General features: G+C 45.8%; 3 protein-coding genes across 3 annotated transcripts; 1 reads left to right on the top strand and 2 right to left on the bottom strand.

Annotated features, from left to right (window-relative positions):
• Positions 1 to 309: 309 nt before the first annotated feature.
• On the bottom strand, positions 310 to 7,714 carry LOC108109368. The gene is made up of 14 exons (XM_017217845.2): positions 7,541 to 7,714; positions 7,142 to 7,479; positions 6,614 to 6,961; positions 6,349 to 6,548; positions 6,079 to 6,287; positions 5,310 to 6,022; positions 3,985 to 5,252; positions 3,513 to 3,907; positions 2,951 to 3,459; positions 2,518 to 2,887; positions 2,199 to 2,463; positions 1,306 to 2,131; positions 615 to 1,248; positions 310 to 556 (listed from the first exon to the last, which is right to left on the bottom strand). Exons 1-14 carry the CDS (start codon positions 7,634 to 7,636, stop codon positions 446 to 448), a joined length of 6,282 nt encoding a protein of 2,093 aa, XP_017073334.2. The 5' UTR covers positions 7,637 to 7,714; the 3' UTR covers positions 310 to 445.
• Positions 7,715 to 7,946: 232 nt separating this feature from the next.
• Positions 7,947 to 12,524, top strand: LOC108109370 (protein pygopus). The gene is made up of 3 exons (XM_017217850.2): positions 7,947 to 8,703; positions 8,766 to 11,337; positions 11,399 to 12,524. The coding sequence occupies exons 2-3, from the start codon at positions 9,017 to 9,019 to the stop codon at positions 11,517 to 11,519; spliced, it is 2,442 nt and encodes an 813-aa protein (XP_017073339.1). The 5' UTR covers positions 7,947 to 8,703; positions 8,766 to 9,016; the 3' UTR covers positions 11,520 to 12,524.
• Positions 12,525 to 12,629: 105 nt separating this feature from the next.
• LOC108109369 (coatomer subunit gamma) lies at positions 12,630 to 16,240 on the bottom strand. The gene is given in 7 exon segments (XM_017217849.2): positions 12,630 to 13,086; positions 13,150 to 13,302; positions 13,358 to 13,543; positions 13,608 to 15,078; positions 15,212 to 15,625; positions 15,627 to 15,868; positions 16,091 to 16,240. Coding segments are annotated over 7 exon segments (2,637 nt in total). The 5' UTR covers positions 16,131 to 16,240; the 3' UTR covers positions 12,630 to 12,955.
• Positions 16,241 to 22,397: the final 6,157 nt, after the last annotated feature.

Genomic DNA, 22,397 nt, shown 5'->3' with positions numbered 1-22,397 from the left:
TGGAATATACTACGAAGTAAATCATAAAACTGTAACCTTTTCACTTTTATTACTTTGGGTCCCACTGTGCAAGAAAAGCGATAAAAACATATGACGTCATCGCGTTTGTTGTTAATTCAAAATTGGGATTCGGAGACTCACAGTCGATTGCCTTCTAATTAACACACTCAATACAATGACTCACAAGTAATATTTGAACTCGGACTTTAAAATCAATCCCTATTAATTTTATGGAAACAAAATTATCGTATTTTAATACTTGCATTCGATATTTGCAACTTATATAAACAATTTAAATTTTAAACAATCTTTACAAAAATAATTACAATGTTTATTTATTTATTTACAAAATGTATACCCTTAATCCAAAAGTAACTACCTCATGTATTTTACTTCATTTATTCGTATAAAATAGGGAATTACAAACTCCTTATGAACTCCTCCCTTAAAGATTCAGTTCCTTAAGCGCAAAGTTTAGGACTACCGATAGCATACCGGCATCTTCCAGATCCAGGATCTGCTGACGCAGGTTGTCTACCGGGTGGGAAAGTATTATCTGCAAGAAGATCGCTTAATGACGGATGCAAATATGTAAGTGCACACTAAAAACCAACCTTTTTAATCTTTTTGCGATCCTCGGAGCTCTGACAGAAACTGAGCAGCGCCGCGGCCATGTGAGGTCGGTGGACGACAATGCAATGCTCGGCGAACTGCAGTAGATTAAGAGCATGAACAACTGGACAACCCTGGAGGCGCAGAAGCGTCTTGTGCAGTAGCTCCTCCTGCTCGAAGGAGCGTGTCTCCACGGCGTTCTTCAGAGGATTGCAAAGCACATAGTCCCAGGCCTGGGCCAATCCATCCAGGTGAAGCAGATGCGGCCGGCAGCTGAGCACATCTACCAAAGCATTCAACTCCCTGACCATGTGGAACAACACCATACGTTTAAGGATGCCGTTCCAGATTTGCGGCAGGTGTATGTCGAAGCCAAGACAAATGTTGGCCATCACCTCCAGTGATAAGGGATTCTGCGCATTGCGCTGCCAGATCATCTTCAGAATGTCAATCTTATTGCAATGGTTGTCGGAGAACTTCTCAAGGTTCGTCTTGTAACCGAGAGTCTTTAGCTCGTGCACACACTTAATGCTAATAAATTGGCGTTGGCTGACCGTGTTGGTAAAGGAGTTGCTGCCATCGTTTAGCTTGGAGTAGCACTCGTACATTTGCAGCTGTGTTGAGGTATTTACAGATCTAAAGAAGTGGACCCTGATAAGCATGTCGGTTAATTTAAAGAAATTTAATTCTTACCCGCCCTTGAAGATTAAACCCACAAGGAACTTGACCGCCTCAGCTTTTGGCCAGCTGGAGAGTATGTAAAAGGCTCTGTTCACATTTTCGCTGGCGTCCTGACTGTTTGTGCCGTCCGCACCATTAGTCTGCTCCGGCCAGTTCTGCTCCTCCATGAAAGTCTCTTCTAGAATAGTACCGTCAGCCGCAGGCTCCATTGTCAGTGACAGCCACTTCTGCAGCAGACGGTATTGTATAGTGGGCAAACAGAGGTCGTGAAGCTTAGCGATCTCCGCGACCAAGGCGTTTATGTCTACTTTGCTGGACTTGAGGATCAGCTCGTGGTGGTACAGACCGAAAATCAACTCGGTTGGATTGTCAACCTGGCGCAGAAGCTTCTCGTCGGTCAGGCCATAGACATACAGCAAATGCTGTGTTTTCTGAATGGGATACCGCCGCTTTACCTTAGCTACCTGTTCGCGACTCTTTGGATCGGTGATAAGATGACCTTTCTCCTTGACGAATTTCCAGCATTCAAAGGAGGCCTCCACTTGGTCTGCTCCATCTCGAGCATAGTTGGACACAAAGTACAGTATAAGAAATGCCTTATTGGGGTTGTTTACTTTCTCGACCAGGCGTAGAATTGATTGAAGGAAAGCATTACTAGTGGGATGAAGACTCCATGACTCTGATTCGTTCTTCGACTTGTACTCCGATATCGAATTCTTTACTGCCGACATGCAGAAGTAGTCACAGTTTGGAGAGCTATCCTTAGCTCCTTTTAGGGCCGTGTACATTTGAATTAGTGGGAACCAACTCTGGCAGTTGTCTACGTTCAGTTCGCTGTCTGAATTAAAGTAAAATAAACAAAAATAAGAAGACCAAGTCAATCTCTGATAGGAAATTGAGTCTACCAAGAATATCCTTGAGAGGTTGCTCTACTATTGGCATGAAAGGCAGGCGGTAACGTGATATCTTCGGCATGACGCCATTTTCCCTCTGCGACTTAAGCCACATGTCTGTCTCTATCTGACCCGGACGATTACGTCTCCTGGTGATCATTTTATGCCGCAAGAAGTGTAAAATGTTTTTCCAGATCTCCATTTCCTTCGGTGCCGCATCAAAATACATTAAGATGTTGATCACACACATATACAACTCATAGAAGTATATGTTGATCTAAGTAATAAGTTAATTGTTTAATAGGCATATCTTTAACCTGCAGAAACTTACTTCTTCAATGAAGCTTTTCAATTTGGAAGTAAAGAGCTCCACATTGTTGATTTCATTGATGTACGGCTGGCACATATCGCGCATTTCCTGAGCGCTGCTTAGCATAACCAGTTCCTCGTCGCCAAAGGTGTCTTTCTTGACCTCAAAGCGTAACTCCTGGGCACTTAGAATGCTTAGTATCTGGGTTATAAGTATCTTTTGGTAGTCGAAACCAAAGTCCTTGCTCATGCGCTCCAACAACTGTACGTCGAGCTGCTTGTTGTGGAACTCCTTAAGGAGGTCTTCCACGTTGTCCATGTCCGCGTTGAACTTGCCCTTGATCCTAGGATCCTGCTGACAAAACTCCAGGTAATAATAAAGTTTTAAACGCCTGGAAAAATAAAGGATAGACAAATATTATATATAATAATAAATATATCCTTATTTAACTTACTTTGAACGTATCATTTGCACGTTTTCTACGTCTTCAATGTGTTCGTGGTACATGGCAGATAATGTCAGGAAGTTGATCTTTTGCAAGTCAGTCTTTACTTCTGTGGAGAGCTTTTCCAGCAAAGCCAGTGCTTCGCTGTCCACAACCAGCATGGTAAAGAGTTCAATGAAATTCGTTTCTTTGCTGCCCATAGCATTGCGGAATATGCGACGCAGTTGCAGCGTAATAAAGCCCTCGTTGATGATCCGCTTCTTCCGACAGTTCTGCTTTTGGAAGTCCAGCAAATACTGTGACATTACGTACCAAACGTCGTGCTCCTTAGCCTTTGTCAGGTGTTCTAACGACAAGAAAAAGTCTGCGCGAGCGCTATCGAGGTCCGCCTTTGTGTTTTCAGCTAGTCCATGGCGCACCTGCATCAACAAGGAATTGCTCGGCTCTGTTTCGGTTACCATGAGCAAAAGTGTACGGGCTAAAAACTTTACTACTGCCATGTGACCCCCAATGCTCTTCTGAAAAAGTGATTGAATTATAAATAGTAAATGTAATGAGATACGATCATTACCTTCTGCTGTATTTGCTGAATAGGCTGGACTTCCACCTCATCGAACATGGACACCGAGTACCGCTTCTTTGTGGCCGTCGGTGCCTGTAGGGATTTTACGTCAAAGGACCCGTTAAGAGGTGTAGTGAAATTCAACGTAGTCTCGCTTAGGGCCACTGTAATTCCATCAAGGGCCCGGCAAATGTGTTCGTTAACAGCTTGCTCCTTGCCGTCGTAGTATGTCTTAATAGCATCTAGTGGATAGTGGATCACAGCCACTCTTATGTATTTGATGAGTTCAACAAGATCACGACGACGACTGGCCTCGTGGAGCAAGGCCGAGGTAAGTAGCTCGTAGGCTAAAAAAAAACTTAGGGGATCGCTCTCATTTATAAGCTGTAGCGAGGAAGCCGATTCTAAAAATGAGAGGCCCAACTCAATTAGTTATTAAATCTGATTATTAGTTGACTGCAATCTGTAGTAAAATACTTACCCCGATTATTCCCCTTGGCATTTTCGATTTGCTGAACCAACAGCTCGACAGCTAAATTAATAAAATCGCCTGCATTGGAGGGCTTACAGTCAACGAAGCTAATCACGTGGAATGCCAGGGCACAACTGAGGGGCAGACACCCAATCCGCTGGGAAATACGATTCAGACCAAACACCTTGGACAGACTAAGAGCCGTGCAGAGTTCACCTATTTCGCTGGCTATAAAAGCAGACACATTTAGCGTGGCTTGGGCCCGTTCTATGATTCTTTCAATGGCCTCGTCTAGGAGAGCATGTCGCCTTTGCAATGGTATGAGTTCGCTGCTGCAGCTTAGTTGGATTCCGAACTTCCAAAGGCGAAAGCGATGCTTTATCACCAAGTAGCGTCGCTCATAAACGGACTCAACATGCGGCAAGAACAACTTGGAGAGCTCAAGGACGTTTATGTGTTCCTGAACCTTAGTCTCGTCCTCAAACGATGAAAAAGAACTGTTCTCGAGGAGTTTAATAATAATCTCCACCACGTCTTGCCCGTTCTTTGAACTCTTTTCGGCATTCAGCGTCTTGAAGAACTCGTAGGCCATCTCGATTTGTCCTCGTCTGGCCATTTGGTAACAACAGTTAAAGTTGGCGCTGGTTGAGATGTCTGGCGCCGCCTTTGTCAGTGCGGTGATATCGTCTAGCATGTCCGGAAGGTTTAACTTGACGATGCGCATCATGAAAAGCTCTAGGTTGATGTCGGAGCTGTCGGCAGGCCATCCGTACTTCACTTTCATGATCTTGATCACCTGAATTTCGTACTCAGCGTTGATCTTTATAGCGAGGGGATGAGTTGAAGTACGCAGTCTAATGAGAGGTGCTAGTGTATCCGGCCAGGGAACGGGTGCATTCTGCAGCACTGACAATGCGCACTCTAAACGACTGTCTTCATTGTGAAGCAGCTCAATGCAAGCCATCGCTCGCTCTAGCCAAGTACTAGACGATTGACGACTGGCTACCAATTGTGATATGTACTGCTTGATCACGTCCAGAGGCTGCCGACCCTTCTCCTGGAAGATCGGGTACATGAAGTTCTTAACCAGCCTCTGCAATTTGTCTAATTGAACGTGCTGCAGAATGCTCAACGCCGTGGCATCAATGGAGTCCTGCATGTAGTTGTCTAGAGTGAAGCCCATGTTGTAGTTGGTCTTCAGAACGGACAGATCCTGAAGGGCGTTGACTAATTCCCGGAGTTTGCCAACATTCCGTTCTTGCTGTCGCCGAACATCGCTGAAAAAATAACATAAATTAATAATAACATACATGATATAGCAGGATTTAAACTACGAGTAAGTAAACTGGATTTCTTCAAATATGTCCAGTATCTTGGTGCAGAACTCCAGGCCTATATCCGGCCAGTGCGGACTATACTGCAGATTTCGAGTCATCTCAATGCTCCAGTCAGTAATAAAGGGCATTATGCTAGGATGTGTGTTGCTGACCATCGGTATGAACTGACGCAGCCACTGGACCACGTTGAAGGGCTTCGTGTTGCTAGGAATGAATCCCAGAAGCGTGCGCAACTCATCCTCGCTTAATAGGGGCAGAATACTACTCGAGTGGCGCCGCCAGATTAAACATGCCGTCGGCATATCAGTGTTAAACAGCGACTTAACCATTCTGACCAGGTTGTTGTCATAAATGAATTTCTGCCACTCCGTATTGCATTCGTAGGGATCTATGATGACCAGGGTTTTAAGTCGGTGCAGTTGCTCGTCAATTTCCAACATATCTTCCTCATCATCGTCGAAACTTAACCGTTTTTTTACCTCAAGGAGATAGCGCTCAAGAATTTGTCTCGAATTTAAGTTGATCATACGATGGCTTTTTATAAAGGCTTTGCTCTCCACTTTCGACAGCAAGTTTAACAAGCTCTGGAATTTTTCATCAACCTCTGAGGTTGGCTTACGGGAATTCGAGTTACAAAGCTCTACTAGAATGCGTTTCGCCTTGGCTTCGTAGATGGGCTGGAGGCACAGCTCGAACTGGTTGCCAAATTCCTTTTAAAACCGTGAAGGATTAGAGACAGATTACAGATAACAGATTACTTAATTACCTCTGCTTCCTCCAGACGCCCTTTGGCAATCAATTTTTTGAAACGATCACTGGGATCCGTCTCAGAAACGAGCATCATCTCCACCACCGAGGGAATACTACTTTGGTTGACCTCCTTAGCAGCCAGGTAGTACAAGTTGACAGCACACTTTGGCTGCCTAACGAGCCAAGCGTGATTAGGAACTTCCACTTCGTTCTTAACATTAAGTGCTAAAAGGTTAAAGGATTAAGTACAATTCATATCAGATTCTTCCGTTTACTGAATTCGTACTTGGGTACTCCACAATTTTTATGAAGCGTCCCTCCTCCGTTGGCTTTGTCAGTACCAGGAGCTCGATGTTTTCTTCGCTGCACTCCATAACCAGTAAATCCTCGATGAGAATATTATTTTTTTGGGTGTTTTGGCACAAGTGAATTGTGCGAGTGTAAGGACAAATGTCCAATAAGTGTCCAGAAATAGTAAGAGCGATTCTGAGATAAAAGAAAAGTAATTTTAAAATGACTATGGACACCCTAACGTACATTACATCACTTACATATAGTGCTCCAAGTTAAATATCTGCTTAAGACTGCCAAGGTAAGAAGGCAAATTGATGCGGGTTACATCGTTGGCGGACGCCTTGAAGTTCATCGTGCCTTGATCCCCAGTAATGACCAGGCCTGGGCTAAAATCCAGATCGTTTTGATTATTCTGGGTACTGATGTTGGCAGACACCAGTTGCTTGAGCAGTACGGCACAGTCAACGTTGGCCGATGATCGCCCCTTGGAAAGGCGCTGAATTGTGACATCTTCGAGAATGGCCTTCTCACAGGCAATGGTTTCGTTTTCATTTAGGGTGACATTGCATATAGACTCTAAGTTGGTTTCATCCAGGTCGCTTAAACTATAAAATATTTAATTAACAATCTTCTTCTGAGATCTAATCGATCTAATCGCTCTTAACGAAGATTTTCATATATCTTTTTTATTTTAATTATTCATATTGCTCCCAATTAAACTGGATGATACGTCTTGGTAAACCGCTTTATGCTTTTTCCGCTTCCACTTAATGTGGATTTCTTACCTGTATATGCTACCATTCTTGCAGGTGAAGTAAAAGCGCTGATCCAACTGGTGAATGCTTCGGAAGGTACCGCCCGAAATGCTCACGTCCTCCAGATTGACGGCCACGCTGAAGAGGAGCAGTCCCTTTATAAAAACCCCGTGAACTTCGCCATCACTAAGGCCACAAACGATCAGGTTTCCACTGGTGGAAATTGCAATAGCCTCTATGGTGGCCCCAAATCCCAGAAAGCTGCACTTGGCCACCAGTTCGTCCTCCAGAAGAAGCAGGCTTTTGTCAATGCCAATGACCATCTTGCCACTTTGCACGGAGGCCAAGACATCCGGATATTTGTTTACCTTGCAAGAAAGCAAGAGGAGATAGGAACTATAACTGTAATTTGTCACAATTTGGACTTACTTCCTCTTCGCTGCTGATTTGGAAAATGCCCCGCGATGAAAACACATTGGAGATGGTCTCGTCCTCCACGGAGGACGCTTCAAAGTTGCTCCACATTGCTCTTAAATCCCTTCTTTTTTGTGCTGCGAAATCCGCCAAGTTTAAAATCTTTTCTTAAACACCGCCAATAAACAAGCGTCATCTGAGTGTTTACCGATAACTATTCCTGTCTATCGATAGACGATTGGTCTTTGAAAGAAAATAAATTAAATCGTGTTAATCTAACTAATTTGGGTAATGTAATTAATTAGCTATTTTAATGTTCTAAAGTAGTTACATCAAATATAATCCGTTCAAATTGATTACCATATAAGTAGGCCGCCTCGTGTTGTCCGCTCTGGTCACACTTTTATAGCCGCTGGAATTCCGGCATTTTGCATGACGTTGCCAAACGGTCTCACTGGCGGACTTGCGATGAAAATTATTTATATTTCGCTTCTTCTCACGCAAAAATTGGTCAAAATAAACAAAGGTTAATGTGCTGCTGCTGAATAACGGTACAGTGGTCAGTCCGCCGGACCGCCGAATGCGCGTAACGGTAAACCGTGCAAGTGCCGCTCCGAAAAACGGCGCTAATTAATAGTGGATGCTGCAGCGGCCATCAAATCAACAAAAAGCCAACAGAAGACGCAGTCAGGATTTTAAACTTAGTAAAGCAAACATATTTTCGCCTAGCGAATAACCGCCGGTTGTTTTGTTCTTCAATTAAATGTAATTGTAAAGTAACCTCCGTAAACAAACAACAGTTAAACCCTGCACTGCAATTAAAACGGAACTGGAAACGCAGCGGAGGACATAAAATAGCTGGCAAGAAGAAGAGTGCTGACCATAAAGCGCCTTTTAAAGGTTAAATAAGCGAAGTCAGTGTTCATTTCGTGTGCATAGTGCTAAATATAAGTAAATCGAGTTAAAGTGATTAAAAATACAGTAAAAATCCAGCGGCGGCAGGTGCTTGGCGCTTTTGAAACGAGACAACACGACGCTGGGTTTCCAGCGTAGAGTTGCCAACCCGAAAAAGCAACGGGGTTGCCGTTCATTGCGCCGAAAGTGTTTACCTGGTTTTCTAGAGCCAGTTGTTCAAAGGAGCCTAAAATTATTAAGAATCCTGGCCAGGAGATGACTTGGTGAGTAGGTGGTCGAACGCAAAGGACGCCAGATGCTTATTTGGTCCCATTTATATTCCCAGGAAATCAAACTTCGGGAGGTCACAGGCCGGATAACCGGCAAAAAGCCTACACCCACCGAATAAAATCCTCTATTAGATCAACAAGGGCTTTAGGAGAGTGTCCGCTTTTAAGAACTACACACTTCAGAAACCCACTCCTTCACCAGCGTCGAGATCTCCTGTGTGGGATTGGCGACGCCGTTAAAACCGAATTTCTTGCCCCACGCCGTTGAAGAAAAACTGCCACCATTCGGAAGAAGAATACCTCGAATATGACCCACAATCTCGGTATGGCGCCATATCGATTGCCGGGTCCAGCGGGAGGACTGTGTCCGCCCGACTTTAAGCCACCGCCTCCGACGGACATCATCTCGGCGCCGAGCAATCCGAAAAAGCGGCGGAAAACATCTAATGCTGCTAACTCCGCTGCTGCGGTGGCTGCCGCGGCAGCTGCTGCAGCAGCTGCAGCGAATTCCATGCAACAGCAGGCACCTCCTACACCGCAGGACCTGCTTCCACCTCCACCCATGGGAGGTTTTGGAGACACCATTATTGCCTCGAATCCTTTCGATGACAGTCCCCAGGTATCGGCGATGTCTAGCTCAGCGGCAGCGGCGATGGCGGCAATGAATCAGATGAGTGGTGGTCCGGGCGGAGGTCACTTTGGCGGAGGGGGACCGGGTGGTCATCCTCACTGGGAAGACCGTATGGGAATGGGCGGTGGACCGCCTCCTCCGCCGCACATGCACCCGCACATGCACCCACATCACCCTGGCGGACCGATGGGTCATCCCCATGGGCCGCATCCGCACATGGGTGGTCCACCTCCTATGCGCGGCATGAGTCCCATGCATCCTCATCAAATGGGTCCGGGACCAGGAGTCGGATTACCACCACACATGAATCACGGGAGGCCTGGAGGACCTGGTGGCCCTGGAGGACCTGTCCCAATGGGTAGTCCTATGGGAGGAATGACTGGGATGGGCGGCATGAGCCCCATGGGTGGAATGGGCGGCCCAAGCATATCACCGCATCACATGGGCATGGGCGGCTTGTCTCCTATGGGTGGCGGTCCCAACGGACCGAATCCGCGAGCCATGCAGGGTTCTCCGATGGGCGGTCCTGGCCAGAACTCACCGATGAACTCACTGCCAATGGGCTCGCCCATGGGCAATCCGATTGGCAGCCCATTAGGACCGCCATCGGGGCCGGGACCCGGAAATCCTGGCAATCCCGGTGGACCACAACAGCAACAACAACAACCTCCTCAGCCACCGATGAACAATGGGCAAATGGGCCCACCACCTTTACATAGTCCGTTGGGTAATGGACCCACGGGGCATGGCAGTCATATGCCCGGAGGACCTATCCCAGGACCAGGCCCTGGGCCCGGCAGCCTTGTTGGTCCCGGTGGCATATCTCCTGCGCACGGAAACAATCCTGGAGGTCCTGGAAACAACATGCTCGGCGGCAACCCCAGCAGTGGCAACAATAACAACGGAAGCAATACAAACAACGCCAGCAACAACAATCAAAATCCTCACCTCTCGCCGGCAGCCGGTCGCTTGGGAGTTCCCACGTCGATGCAGTCGAATGGACCCTCGGTATCTTCGGTGGCCTCTTCTTCGATACCCTCGCCCGCCACGCCTACGCTCACGCCCACGTCGACGGCTACGTCGATGTCCACGTCAGTGCCTACATCCTCGCCAGCGCCGCCAGCCATGTCACCGCATCACTCGTTGAATAGCGCTGGGCCAAGTCCGGGTATGCCGAACTCCGGACCCAGTCCGCTGCAGTCGCCAGCCGGACCCAATGGTCCGAATAACAACAGCAATAACAACAACAACGGACCCATGATGGGCCAGATGAACCCGAACGCAGTTCCTATGCAGCATCAGCAGCACATGGGCGGCGCCCCACCTGGCCACGGACCACTGCCCGGAATGGGGATGAACCAGATGCTTCCGCCTCAGCAGCCCTCGCATCTTGGCCCTCCGCATCCACAGCTGATGAACCACCCGCATCCTCATCCGCACCACCATCCCGGCGGTCCACCTCATCACATGATGGGTGGTCCCGGTATGCACGGTGGACCTGGAGGAATTCCGCCTCACATGGGTGGTGGACCAAATCCGCACATGATGGGAGGACCTCACGGTAATGCAGGTCCACACATGGGTCACGGTCATATGGGTGGAGTGCCAGGTCCAGGACCTGGACCCGGTGGTATTAACGGACCCCCGCACCCGCACATGTCTCCGCACCATGGACATCCGCACCACCACCATAATCCGATGGGCGGTCCCGGACCGAATATGTTCGGAGCTGGTGGAGGCGGACCCATGGGCCCCGGCGGACCGATGGGTAACATGGGACCCATGGGCGGAGGACCGATGGGCGGCCCAATGGGAGTGGGGCCCAAACCGATGACAATGGGAGGTGGAAAGATGTATCCCCCTGGTCAGCCAATGGTCTTCAATCCACAGAATCCGAATGCGCCGCCCATTTATCCGTGTGGCATGTGCCACAAGGAGGTTAACGACAACGATGAGGCCGTGTTCTGTGAATCCGGTTGTAACTTCTTCTTTCACAGGTAGCTTTCGACTAAAGTATAATGAAGTAAATTTTGTTATTATCGTGGTATAATTTTGCAGAACATGTGTGGGCCTGACAGAGGCAGCCTTCCAAATGCTCAACAAGGAAGTTTTTGCTGAGTGGTGTTGCGACAAGTGTGTGTCTTCCAAGCATATTCCCATGGTCAAGTTCAAGTGTTGAAGCGGGCAAGAATCGGCATCAGCGGAATCAATCGATCTACATCCAACAAGAGCAACCGCACCAGCTAGCACTCACTCACTGTATAAAATATCCAAGCATTAACTCTATCTTAATTGTAAGACTTAAGCTGCTCAATAGTCACAACCCCGACCGATCCTGAGACCCACCAGTCCCCCTGCCGGAAATGGAAACCCGTAACCAATAAGCGACCCACTAAGTGCCGGAGCAGTGTTGTGACTTTCAGCTCCGGGCTCCTGGCTCACTCGCGACTTCCTTCTGAAAGAATTAAGCAAAGCAAACCTTAACGAAAAGTGTAAACGAAATATGTTAATTGTAAAATAATTGTAATATGTATGTATGTCTGCATGTGGTGTAATCAAACAGGACAAAGCCCCGAACGAAGATCTAGTTTGTATTATAAAGAGAAATTGGATGAAATTATTGAGCGATAAAGGCGGGATGATGTACGTCTGCATTCGATTACCTTTCGTCTGACAAGAAATCCACAGAAAACAACAGACAACCACTCTAAACTATATAAACATATATCTAATGACATATTCAACACATTTGAGGATGAGTAAAGAAATTGTAACGAAATGAAATTATCATTGTGAAATTGCTGCAAACTGCGTGAGTGTGTTATTTGTTATTACAAACCTATATTATTTTTATACTTGTGTGCGTTTACATTTTAAATAATTAATACGTAAAAGTGGCTCGATGGATAGAGCGGCGATCATCGGAGACATTTTACATGAAAATATTCAGTATAGCAAGAATCGGAGGAGGTAAAATGATGAATAGATTGCGAACAAAAGCACAAGAAAATAAAAAATTCATGCGAGAGAGTTAAATTTGTAATTTAAGACAAATGTTGAAAACGCAGCGAAAGTAAACGATTTAAAAGCAAACAAAAATTGTAAAAATAGGAAAAACAGAAGTACTCTAGGTTACACCAACTCTAAGTTATTTATAATTAAATAAAATACAATATAAAATAAATTAATACCGAGTTCTTGGAGGTACCGCTCGTATTGATTCTGAAATCAATATAAAATCATAAAGCTTACATTCCTTAAGTCACTTGCATAAGAAAACGCCTTAAAATCCGGTTGCATTGCATATACATGTTTTTTTTTATTATTTATTTTGTTTCCATACTTAATCTAAATGCACAGGCTAATCGGGGCATAATAAACATATACATTACTTATTAAAGGATGCATCGCTGGAGCCACATCAACTTTCTGGAAAGGGGCATTAACAATACTCAGTGATGCACATGCCGAATTGTGGACAGAGTTATAGAGACAGTCACTTAAAGGTACAAATTATATTTTTGATTAAGTGTAGCTTTCTGTTTAGTTGGTTGGAGTTTAGATTATGTTGACAGCACGCAGGAACCAGACTATATTCCTGCATGGCTCGCTGTCTTATCCGATGGCCGCCGTTATGAGCTCCGCCACATCCTGATCGGTGCTGCGCACGGTCAGATTCAACGTGACGCCCTCGGAAAGCGCCAGCTTGGCCCGAACCAGGACCTCGGCACCGCCCCTGAAGGTTCCTGAAATGGAGCAAATAATTTTGTGACATATATAGTGACACCGTAAAATAATGTGGCTCTTACCAGAACAGAGCAAAGTATGCAGATGTGTACCCTCAGGAACCTTTTCAGAAAGGTTTGCAGCCCCCAACCCAAGTATTTTTATTATGGTGTTCACCGCATCCTGCAGGGTGGTCACTGCCGAAAGCACGAAGGTGTCCTCAGCTTGCAACCATTCTGAAAAGGGGAAATATAGAATTATCCCAGTTAGTTAATACACCTTCTATCGCACCTTCGCTATCGGCCGCATCCCAGGACACCTGGAAATTGTTTTTCTTGGTTTTCTGTATCTGATCGGCAACAGTGAGCTCCAGATCTTCCAGCATATACTCATCGTCATAGCCATCATCGGAATCTGGTTCACCCGTGTTGGGGTCGCAATCCTTGACCACAAATCGCAAAGTGGCACCAAAGGTGGCTGAAATTAAAGTGAAAATGTTAAATGATTTTTTTTTGTGGTGCTGCAATAAAAATTCTATTACCTATTGAACTGGCAGCGTCGGGTGGGAATTCCACGATGACGAACGTGGTTTGCAGGTCGTTGTAGGGCAACTTTGGACATGGAATGACCGCCCTGGTCGTGAATCCCTCCGGCAGCGTTAGTTCGACTCGAACATTCTCCAGGAATTGATCGGACAGAGTGTTCAAGCAATCGAACTGGAAGACCACGTGTTGGCCGAAAATGTGTTTGATGCACTGAACGGTGTACTCCGTTTCGCTTTCTGTCAACTGAATAGGAGCCGTGCTGCGATGAATAGGTCCCAGCACCTGGATACCCGGAAGCTGGGCTAAGCGTGCGGCGCTCTCCTCCTCGCGAGTGATCTTCGGGGGTCTTGGGGCACTATTGGTTACCAGCATAACATCATTGGCAATTACCGGCTTAATGATAGCCGCCTTGGGTACAACGGAAATATCGAAGGAAGTCTCTAGGTCGCCATTCAAATGGTCGACCAGCGACTTCTCCAATAGAGCCAATGAACAATTCTCACGCTCGATAATATAATTCTTGTAGAGCTCAGGCCTCTCCGAGTTTAAGATGCTCAGGTAATAGGTAGCCCTGTCCCGTACTTCGTCATCCGGATCCATCTGACAACGACCCAGCAGGACGAGAATATTTGTCAACAAAGCCGGACAAGAGGCTCCAAACTGCGCCATCGCCGTCACAGCGGCTGCTCGCACAATAGGACTCTCCAGAATCACGCGGTTGTAGATAAAACGTATGTACTTGGAGGGCGTGGCTGCAAAGGGTCCTTCTTTGCCAAGCAAGTGAAGAATCCTCACGGCCAGCGAAACGTGCTCGCAGTCCTCGATAAACTCGCACAAATGGGACAGGCCGGACTCCTTGGCATCTGCATTCTCCTCGATGATTGTGATAATGGTGTCGACAATGGACGTTTTATACTCCAGGCCGCCCTCCTCGCGTAGCATTCCGCTGAGGAAGTTCATCAGAACCGTGTGCTTTCGTGGATACTTGGTGCACAGGGCGCATATAGCCTGAACTACCACAACCTTGAACTCGTCTGAGATCTCGGCCACAAACGTAGAGATCTGCTTCATCAAGCGTTCCACCGAGGATTCGGCTCCGGTCTTCAGCAGAGTGGTGATGGCCAGTGTCGCTACCGATCGATTGGAGTCGGTGATAAGGCCCTCCAGGTCGAGGTTGCAGGTGGTCACCGCTGCCGGATGTGTCATGGCCACCTTGTTAAGCGTACGCACAGCCGCAAAACGCAACGTGGCCTTTGGCGAGCTGCAGAATAGCTGGAGGATGGAGAATGCCGGCGACAGCATTCGTGGATTGGTGTTCTTTAGGTTGACAATAGCGTGCGCTGCTTCGTAGATAACCATCTCGCTCTTGTGGCGAAGACAAGACTCGATGAATGTGAATAAAGGCGAATCGGACAGTTCCTCGGAGGAAATGTCCTCTTCTTCGATCAACTTGCAGGCAATCCGTATCTAAGAGAAGCAGATAACACTTGGTTTAGAGGAACGTTGAAAAAACGGATATGGATTGAAGTCAATCTTTGTTAATTTAAGTTTCTGATCATTAATATTTAATTTAAACAAAATATAAGTGAAGTTCACTTACCAGCATGCACACAGCATATGGACTTTTTAGAGAACCCCTTGTCAACTTGTTTACCAACTTGGAAACGGCCAGCCGATCCGATTTACGGATGTGGTACAGCAGTCCCAATGCGTGGTATTGGACCATAATGTTATCGCTGTTTAATGCCTCCTGGGCTTCGTTGGCCCACCTCTTAACTACGTCGCCGGCGGTGCTGGCCAATCTCAACGAGCTCACCAAGGCGGCACAAGAAACCGCCGCGTTCTTGTCCACGATGCACTGCTTCATGTACCGCTCCACAGCTTGTAACATAGTGTTGTCCGTGATGCTGCACAAAGCTCGAATGGCAGCGGCTCTGTAAAGATCCTCCTTCCCAGTCATGTCCTTCGTGAGCGAGCTGGTTACGATGATCACGTCCTCGGCAATGGAGCTCAAGCTCCTTAATGCCTAAGTACACCATGCGACGGAGTACCACGTCCTTGGATTGGAAGAGCTTTGTCATCGCAAAGAAGCAGTCCGTGGCCTCACGGGCCACCAGCTGTTCCCCCTGATTAATCAGATAGAGGATCTTTGTCAGGATGTGGATGCACTTCCTAGCGTTCACCGGCGTCTCATTGAAGGTGCGAGTCTCTTGGAGCACCGATGTCTTCTCCAGATTTTGATAAGCATTGCTCGGTCCTGCTGGGGAATCGTAGATTTGTTTTTTGTTTGAGGTAAGGGTAAAATAGTTCATATTCTCAGTAAATTTAAGGGAAAACTCGATTTTTTTTTTTGTCGGGGCTAGTGGGTGTGTGTGAGTGTGTGTCTGTGCCAGCGGAGCACCCTCCAGCAACTGGGTATTAACCGATAATTTCGCTGGTAGGCGGATAATGTGGATCCACGAGTTAAGTAGCTACTTACCATCCTCTTCCTCGTCTTTATCGCGGCGAAACGAACCCATTATCGTGGAACTCTCGGTTAAATTGTGGTTAAAAACAATTGAAATGGTTTTCTGGCTGCGCTTACACGTCACTCAGCGGTGCCCAGTTGGTTCATCTGTTATCGGTTTGAATACTTAAGTCGACTATCGATGTCACCGATGTTTTTTTTTTTTATTATTATTACCTTTTTACTTTACTTTCTTTTTTACTTTTAATCGTGAAGACTATAAGAGCACCTCAAAGCCATTATTCTTTGCTGTATTACATTTTTCTATTACTTTCGTTTAATCATAACGGAACTGATTGCTGCATTGGTTCCGGGACCGGTTCGATTATATCTATCGATAAATTATTGCTAGTCTATACGCAATGTAAGCGGGAAGCTTTGAATTTCTCAGCAAAGTTTTAGGCTATGATCAGTTTTAAGGTTAACATTTTTTTAAGTATCAGTTTTCTTTCTATTTTAGATAACTATATTATTAATCATATTATTTTTGGTTGCGCAGATAAAATTTGTGGACATTTTACTTGCTACTTAAAGGCAGTGAATTTAATTATCAAGTTTGCATTTTTACTTGGCAGTGGCTTAATTTCTATAACACAATATTAACAAACATTTTATTTGAAAGTAATTAAATGCAATCACTGCTTTGTTCCTCTCAGCCCTTTGAGGAGAAAGTTTTCTGATGGGGTCGACCGATAGGCCAGGCAGGTCAAATTAATCGACGATCCTGATTTTCAGATAGACATAGCTTTTATGTCACCGCTAGATTTGTTTACCAATTGGTCCGCGATTTGATTAGTGTTTATTTAATATAAGCGTGCATAAGTACCGCCAATTAGTGAAAACAAGAAAACCATTATATTGAATTGTCAATATCCGGCGCGCGGCAAGTGCCGTTAATTGCATTTTACATACCGCGGGGAAATTCCAGCGCACAAAACAACAACTTCATTGCGTGTCCACCAGGAGAGGACCTCCGCAAAAAACGCGAAAAGATCGAGACACCTACAGCATGAATTTATGGCCAACCGATAAGCGCCGGCCAAAAGGAAAATCCGATGCCCAAAATTGGACAAGGAACGTGTGCGTCGAACGACCAGGCAGAATTTAGTAGCTGTCAAAGGCATCAGCTGTGCCCCTGGAAACACCTACAAAGCCACGAAACCCCAAAGCCACAGTCAGGTAAATCTAAAGTTAAAGCCAAGTTGGAGCCATCTTAAGGCCAAAGTCGGAGCAAAAGTTGAGGACGGCGCACGCAAGGAGTAATATGCCACAGGTGAGTTGAAGTTTGAGGTGCCAGCATACAGTAAAACCTCAGTTTGTATGATGCTGAAACCCTATATCATAGTATATTGGTAAATTTTCTATTCTAACCTCAAAAAATCCACATGATCTATCAATGTTTATGTAAATACGCTGAATTGCCACGTGATTAAGTTTTTCAAAATAAGGTGAAACAAGATTGGGTTTAGTTAGTTACCACTTGCCTTACAGAAATGTTTTGAATTGCAAGGTCACATCCAGAAAAACATATCAAAATGTTATAATGTTATAAAAAGTTAAAAGCTTAACAAGTATTTACCTGGCTTCGTAGCCATTCCAGACTGTAATCACCAGTTGCCTTTGCGTGCAAATGGCGAAGAATGCGGGCGGGGATCGGATACCTTGGGACTTGTGTTGTTTTCAGCCGGCAGTAGAGATCCCGATCCGCTGGTGGCCTGTGACTCTATAAGGCTGATGCTGTCAGTTGCTGTTGGCCCGAGTCATTGGCAGCTTTATTGCCAAACGGCGTGTGTGTGGGCCAACCTGCATACCGATCATAAATATGAATATGAATCTCGAAGGCACTTGAATTCGTTAGTCTGCCTAGTGCGAAAGATGCAAAACGGTTGCGGGTTCGGATTCCAGGTCGAAATCCTCCTCGCAACCTGGCCAACAACTTCACCGGTGTGCTAACAAGATGGCAACACATGAAATTAGACTGCGCCGATGCACGTCCAGCGATAGAAGAAGAACGAACTGATCGTGCCTAGAAAAACGGGCAACGGCAGGAACAACAGACTAATTAACATATTCAAATATTTGTCGCATTGTTTCGCCAGTTTCCCAGCTCAGCTCCATCTTGCAGTTCCTCCGTTCTTGTCGGGTTTATTGAAAAACCATTTTACGGTTTCATGCTTGAAAGTCATTGCCAACTGACCACGCCCCATCCCGAGCCCAAAACATGGACCTGGTGCATCTTCTTGGCTGTTTGTGCACTGTAGACCCCTTGGCGCTATTTTTATCGCATTTTAAAAGGCTATTTGTAGTGGTTCCACCAGGAAGTGGCATAAATTCACAGCGCATAATGGCTGTGAATAAATTATTTTGCCGCAGCTTCCTCTCGCCCATTGATTGGCTGATAAGAGCCATCCTCCGACTGCAGACTCATCCATTGAAATGGCCAAAAGAGCCAGCCGGAGAGGAAACCCGAAACAGATGCTGCAAACAATGCACTGGTTACGTAATCACTTACCGCGATTCTTGTCCTGCAACGTGAGAGAGGCCAGCCGGCGGCCTTCCTTGTGCACTCGAGCAATTTTCACGCACGCCCCCAACCGGCCAACCTTCTTCCTAAACTTCTTTCCCCCCAGGAACCAGGCTCAAACCAAGCCCAAAAAAGTTAAATAAAAAGGCATTGAATACGCAGCCATCGCATGCGGAAAGCAAAAGTCCCACAGTCCGTTAGGCGGAAGCTAAGGCCAAGAACCGAATGCCAGCCGAAAGATTTGGCTTTAATTAAATTTATAGGGGTATGCCTGCGATGAGAAGGTTCTTAAGAATTGGTTTTCCTTCAAGATGGGATGTGAAACTAAGAATTGATTAATGTAATTAGGTTGCTGATACCTTACGTGTTTTCTATTAGTATGTAAATGTAATAAAATACTTCGCTTGTAATGGCTTTCATAAATTTAGAAGATGTAAGTGAGTACTTTCAATTAGAAGCCTTGAAATTATTAGCACGAACACTGATTTAAATGTAATTAATCCTGAGCATTGGTGCGCATAATGAAGAAAGCTCTAAAAGTGCCACAAAGAAATTATTAGGTTTTTATATGTATTAGTAATTGGTTATGCATTTGATATATGCGGTCTTGAATTTGTTTTAGGACATTAAGTGCTTCTATATTATTATTTACCACTTCATTATCTCTGTTAGACTTTTTCCCCGAATGGCTTTTCAATTTAAAGACGCTTTCTCCACATATTTTTAGCATTCTACTTTACCTATTAACCCAGTCACAGGATTTCAGGCCGCACTAGCACCTATCGTTTAATGAGTTTAACATAAAAATATATAGCCGTTCATAGCCCGTAAAGTAAATCATAAATATTTGCATAACTTGTCTTTGGCCTGAGAAAATCCAGCGGATAAACCACCATTATAGGTCGTTAAGTTAAGAGATATGCTCGTAAACATGTGCTAATCATCTTTATGTAAGAGAGTTTTCCTTTTGCCGACGGGCAGTCAGAGTTCAGCCACTGAAGAGAAATGGAATGACCCTTCAGGTAATTGCAATTGCCCAAGATTCTTCAGATATAGAATTATTAATTGTTTTTTGCCAGTCTTCAACGGTACTGAACCATTTCTCTAATTTCTAATGGCTTTCCACCGCGGACCGCCACAAACGGTTGTCTGTCTAGAGTTTGGATCGTTCCTGGTCAATGTCCTTAGCCATTTCGGTTTTGTTTTCTTTTGGAAGCGGCCTTACCTTGCATGCGCATTGCGCGCACGACGCGTCAGTTCCTCCAGCTCCTCCGGCTCCTCCTCCGAGTTGGCCAACCAGATGTTATCCCGGTAGTGACCCCAGAGCAGGGCCATAAATTCTCACAGTATTGCCTACTACACGCCTGCGCCTCTGCAAATGTTCCAATTTGTATTTTTGCACAAATTGTTGTGGCCGCTGTGGCATCTTCTGCTTTTCCTGGTGATCTCGGTGCTGGCTGCTTCGCTTGTTTGTTTTCGGCTGCATTTAATTTAATTTGGCCTGCCCAATTGGGCTGAACCGCAATTAGAGACAAATGTTTTCGGCTGCATTCCATCGGCTACTTAGCCCCCATGTTCGTGGCAATTAGCATTAGCCTGTGGGATACTCAAGCCTCGAGGACATGGGCGTGTTTTTCTGGGGCGAGGAAAGTTATCTCCCCGGCCAGTTTCCCACACGTTTGTTTGCTTAATTAGGTGAAAACTGGCTAACAGGGACAGCTGTTTGCCATGCCGGGCAATTGCTAATGAGCAGGACAAGCTGAAGGAGTTGGCGAAATGAAAAGTAACAAGCTACCGTCCTCGCTTTCAGGCTCTTGCAAACTTGCAATCGGAACATGGTAAACGGGAAAACGGGTAAACGTTTGCCACTCGTCGTTTCAAGTGCTAAATTCCAACTTTTGTCAGTCTGTCTTGATGCACTTACAAGCAAGTTGGGTATTTCGATCTGGCCAGGGAAAGTATTTCACAGTTTTTTGGTACCAAAAACCTTAACTCGCCATTCAAGATCAAAGAATTTTCTCTTACTGACATCTCAGGTTGGTTACCAAATTTTCTGATTTCTTTAAGGAAGAGTATTTGGAAATTTCACTTGGCAGATGGATTTGGATCTCTGGTCTTTGGCTCATCGGTGGGTTTTCCTTTTTATCCCCGATTTCTTATTTCTTTGCTTACTCGTATTGGCGAAATTTGGAGGTGCCCATTGCCATGGCAAGTGCATAATTTTTCAATCAAAGCAAGCAGCTGTAAAGCAAACAAAAGCAGAGGCCAAGAGGCAGAAATCGTGAGCAGGCCAACATGGCAAGAAAAGAAAAGAAAAACCGAATGGGAAAAGGAAATGCTGCAAACGAGATCTTCACCTCATCCAATGCGAGGCCCAATCCCAATCCCAATCCGAATCCGAGTCCCAATCCCAAACCAAGCCAAGCCAAGCCAAATGGCAATTTCATTTAAATGCAAATGACCACGAAGCGTGAGGGTGTTCAATTCGAACTTTATGTATGGAAATTGGCAAAATGCGAGCAAGCGTTTTCCTCAATGGTCAAAGTGTCAAAGTGGCAACGAGTGTAGGTGTCGCCACACCATTGTCTCTGGAATTCCAGCCCATCCTGGCTAGGTTCTGGACCGTCCCGATCCGGGCCAGGTCAAAGTCAGGCCGCTAATTAAAAGCCATCGCTAACAGTCAACGACTTAATGGTCAGCCATTTGCATAGCTGTCAACGCCAATAAGCCCACACTTGGACACGTTCTCTAGGCTTGCTTAAAGGTGGGAAAATCCAAAAGCGAAAAGCTCACGCAGAGCTGGTCCACTGGACAACGCCTGCTCTGCTGCCGCATCGCCATTCCAACTCCATCTCGAAACTCCATAACCATAGTCCAAGCCAAATACGCAGCAGAACCGGCCATAAAAATTGTCAACGCGTGGCTTTGATGGCTTACACTTGGGCATTGGAAAGGTACATTCACTTTTAAAACTGATTTTATCGTAAACCATGAGCAGGAAATTATATGCCACAAAATCAATAGTCTGTATGTACTTCTTCTTAAGAACAATTCCATTATAGGACTAGCAAGGTTTACTTAACGAAGCCTCAGCTCAGAGTACCCCGCATTCGGTTAGCCAAAAAGGTTTCAATTAGCTGCAGCTAATAGGGGCGTTTTATTCAACACGGGGCACGAAGCACATGCGTAACTCACACCTTTCAAGTGACAGAGGGGCGCGACGGGAGGTATCTGCGCCGTGAGAAGGAGACGAGACCCAGCTTGTGGAGACAGTGGAAGACATCTTCATTCAGCGAGGCGGCACACGTCTCGAACGATACTCGGCTTTTCGCACATTTCAATTTCATCGTGATCATGATTAATTGACGCCTTCAGTGGCTCAGACTTTTCGATGTGCCGCAGAGTATATCATAGGACTGAAGTCGAGATTCGAGAACGGCTATAATGGCGTGCGTAGCTGGAGCGTTAAAGAGATCGTAACACGCCTGGTTAAGCTCGCTGCCATGCCGGCTCTTAATTTGATTAACACTTTTGTCGACCAAGCCCCCAACTGGAAGATACTCGTAAGCCGCATCTGTTTGCCCTGCTCAAAGTGCCGTGAAATCATCATAATTTCTTCGGTTGTCTTTCGCTTTGACAAACATCAATTTGGCTAAGCGGCTCCCCGAGTTTTGTCAGTGGAATGTTAATGAGAAAGGTCTGGGTTTTGGGGTTTCATTAATCTAAGCGTTAATAAATTTCGACATGCCTACCTAG

This window comes from Drosophila eugracilis, unplaced genomic scaffold (genome assembly GCF_018153835.1).
Source record: "Drosophila eugracilis isolate 14026-0451.02 unplaced genomic scaffold, ASM1815383v1 contig_1101, whole genome shotgun sequence".
Lineage (NCBI taxonomy): Eukaryota > Metazoa > Arthropoda > Insecta > Diptera > Drosophilidae > Drosophila > Drosophila eugracilis.
The sequence above is the reverse complement of the archived record's forward strand: the minus strand, read 5'-3'. Positions and strand labels throughout refer to the sequence as shown.

Excerpts from the sequence above, each read along its gene's own strand:
- LOC108109368 (XM_017217845.2), bottom strand. The coding sequence starts at position 7,636 with ATGTGGAGCAACTTTGAAGCGTCCTCCGTGGAGGACGAGACCATCTCC. Across the intron at positions 6,288-6,348 it reads AAAAATTGTGGAGTACCCAA|CACTTAATGTTAAGAACGAA; the intron begins GTACGAATTCAG and ends TTAACCTTTTAG. Across the intron at positions 3,460-3,512 it reads TTCAGCAAATACAGCAGAAG|AAGAGCATTGGGGGTCACAT; the intron begins GTAATGATCGTA and ends TCACTTTTTCAG.
- LOC108109370 (XM_017217850.2), top strand. The coding sequence starts at position 9,017 with ATGACCCACAATCTCGGTATGGCGCCATATCGATTGCCGGGTCCAGCG. Across the intron at positions 11,338-11,398 it reads TGTAACTTCTTCTTTCACAG|AACATGTGTGGGCCTGACAG; the intron begins GTAGCTTTCGAC and ends ATAATTTTGCAG.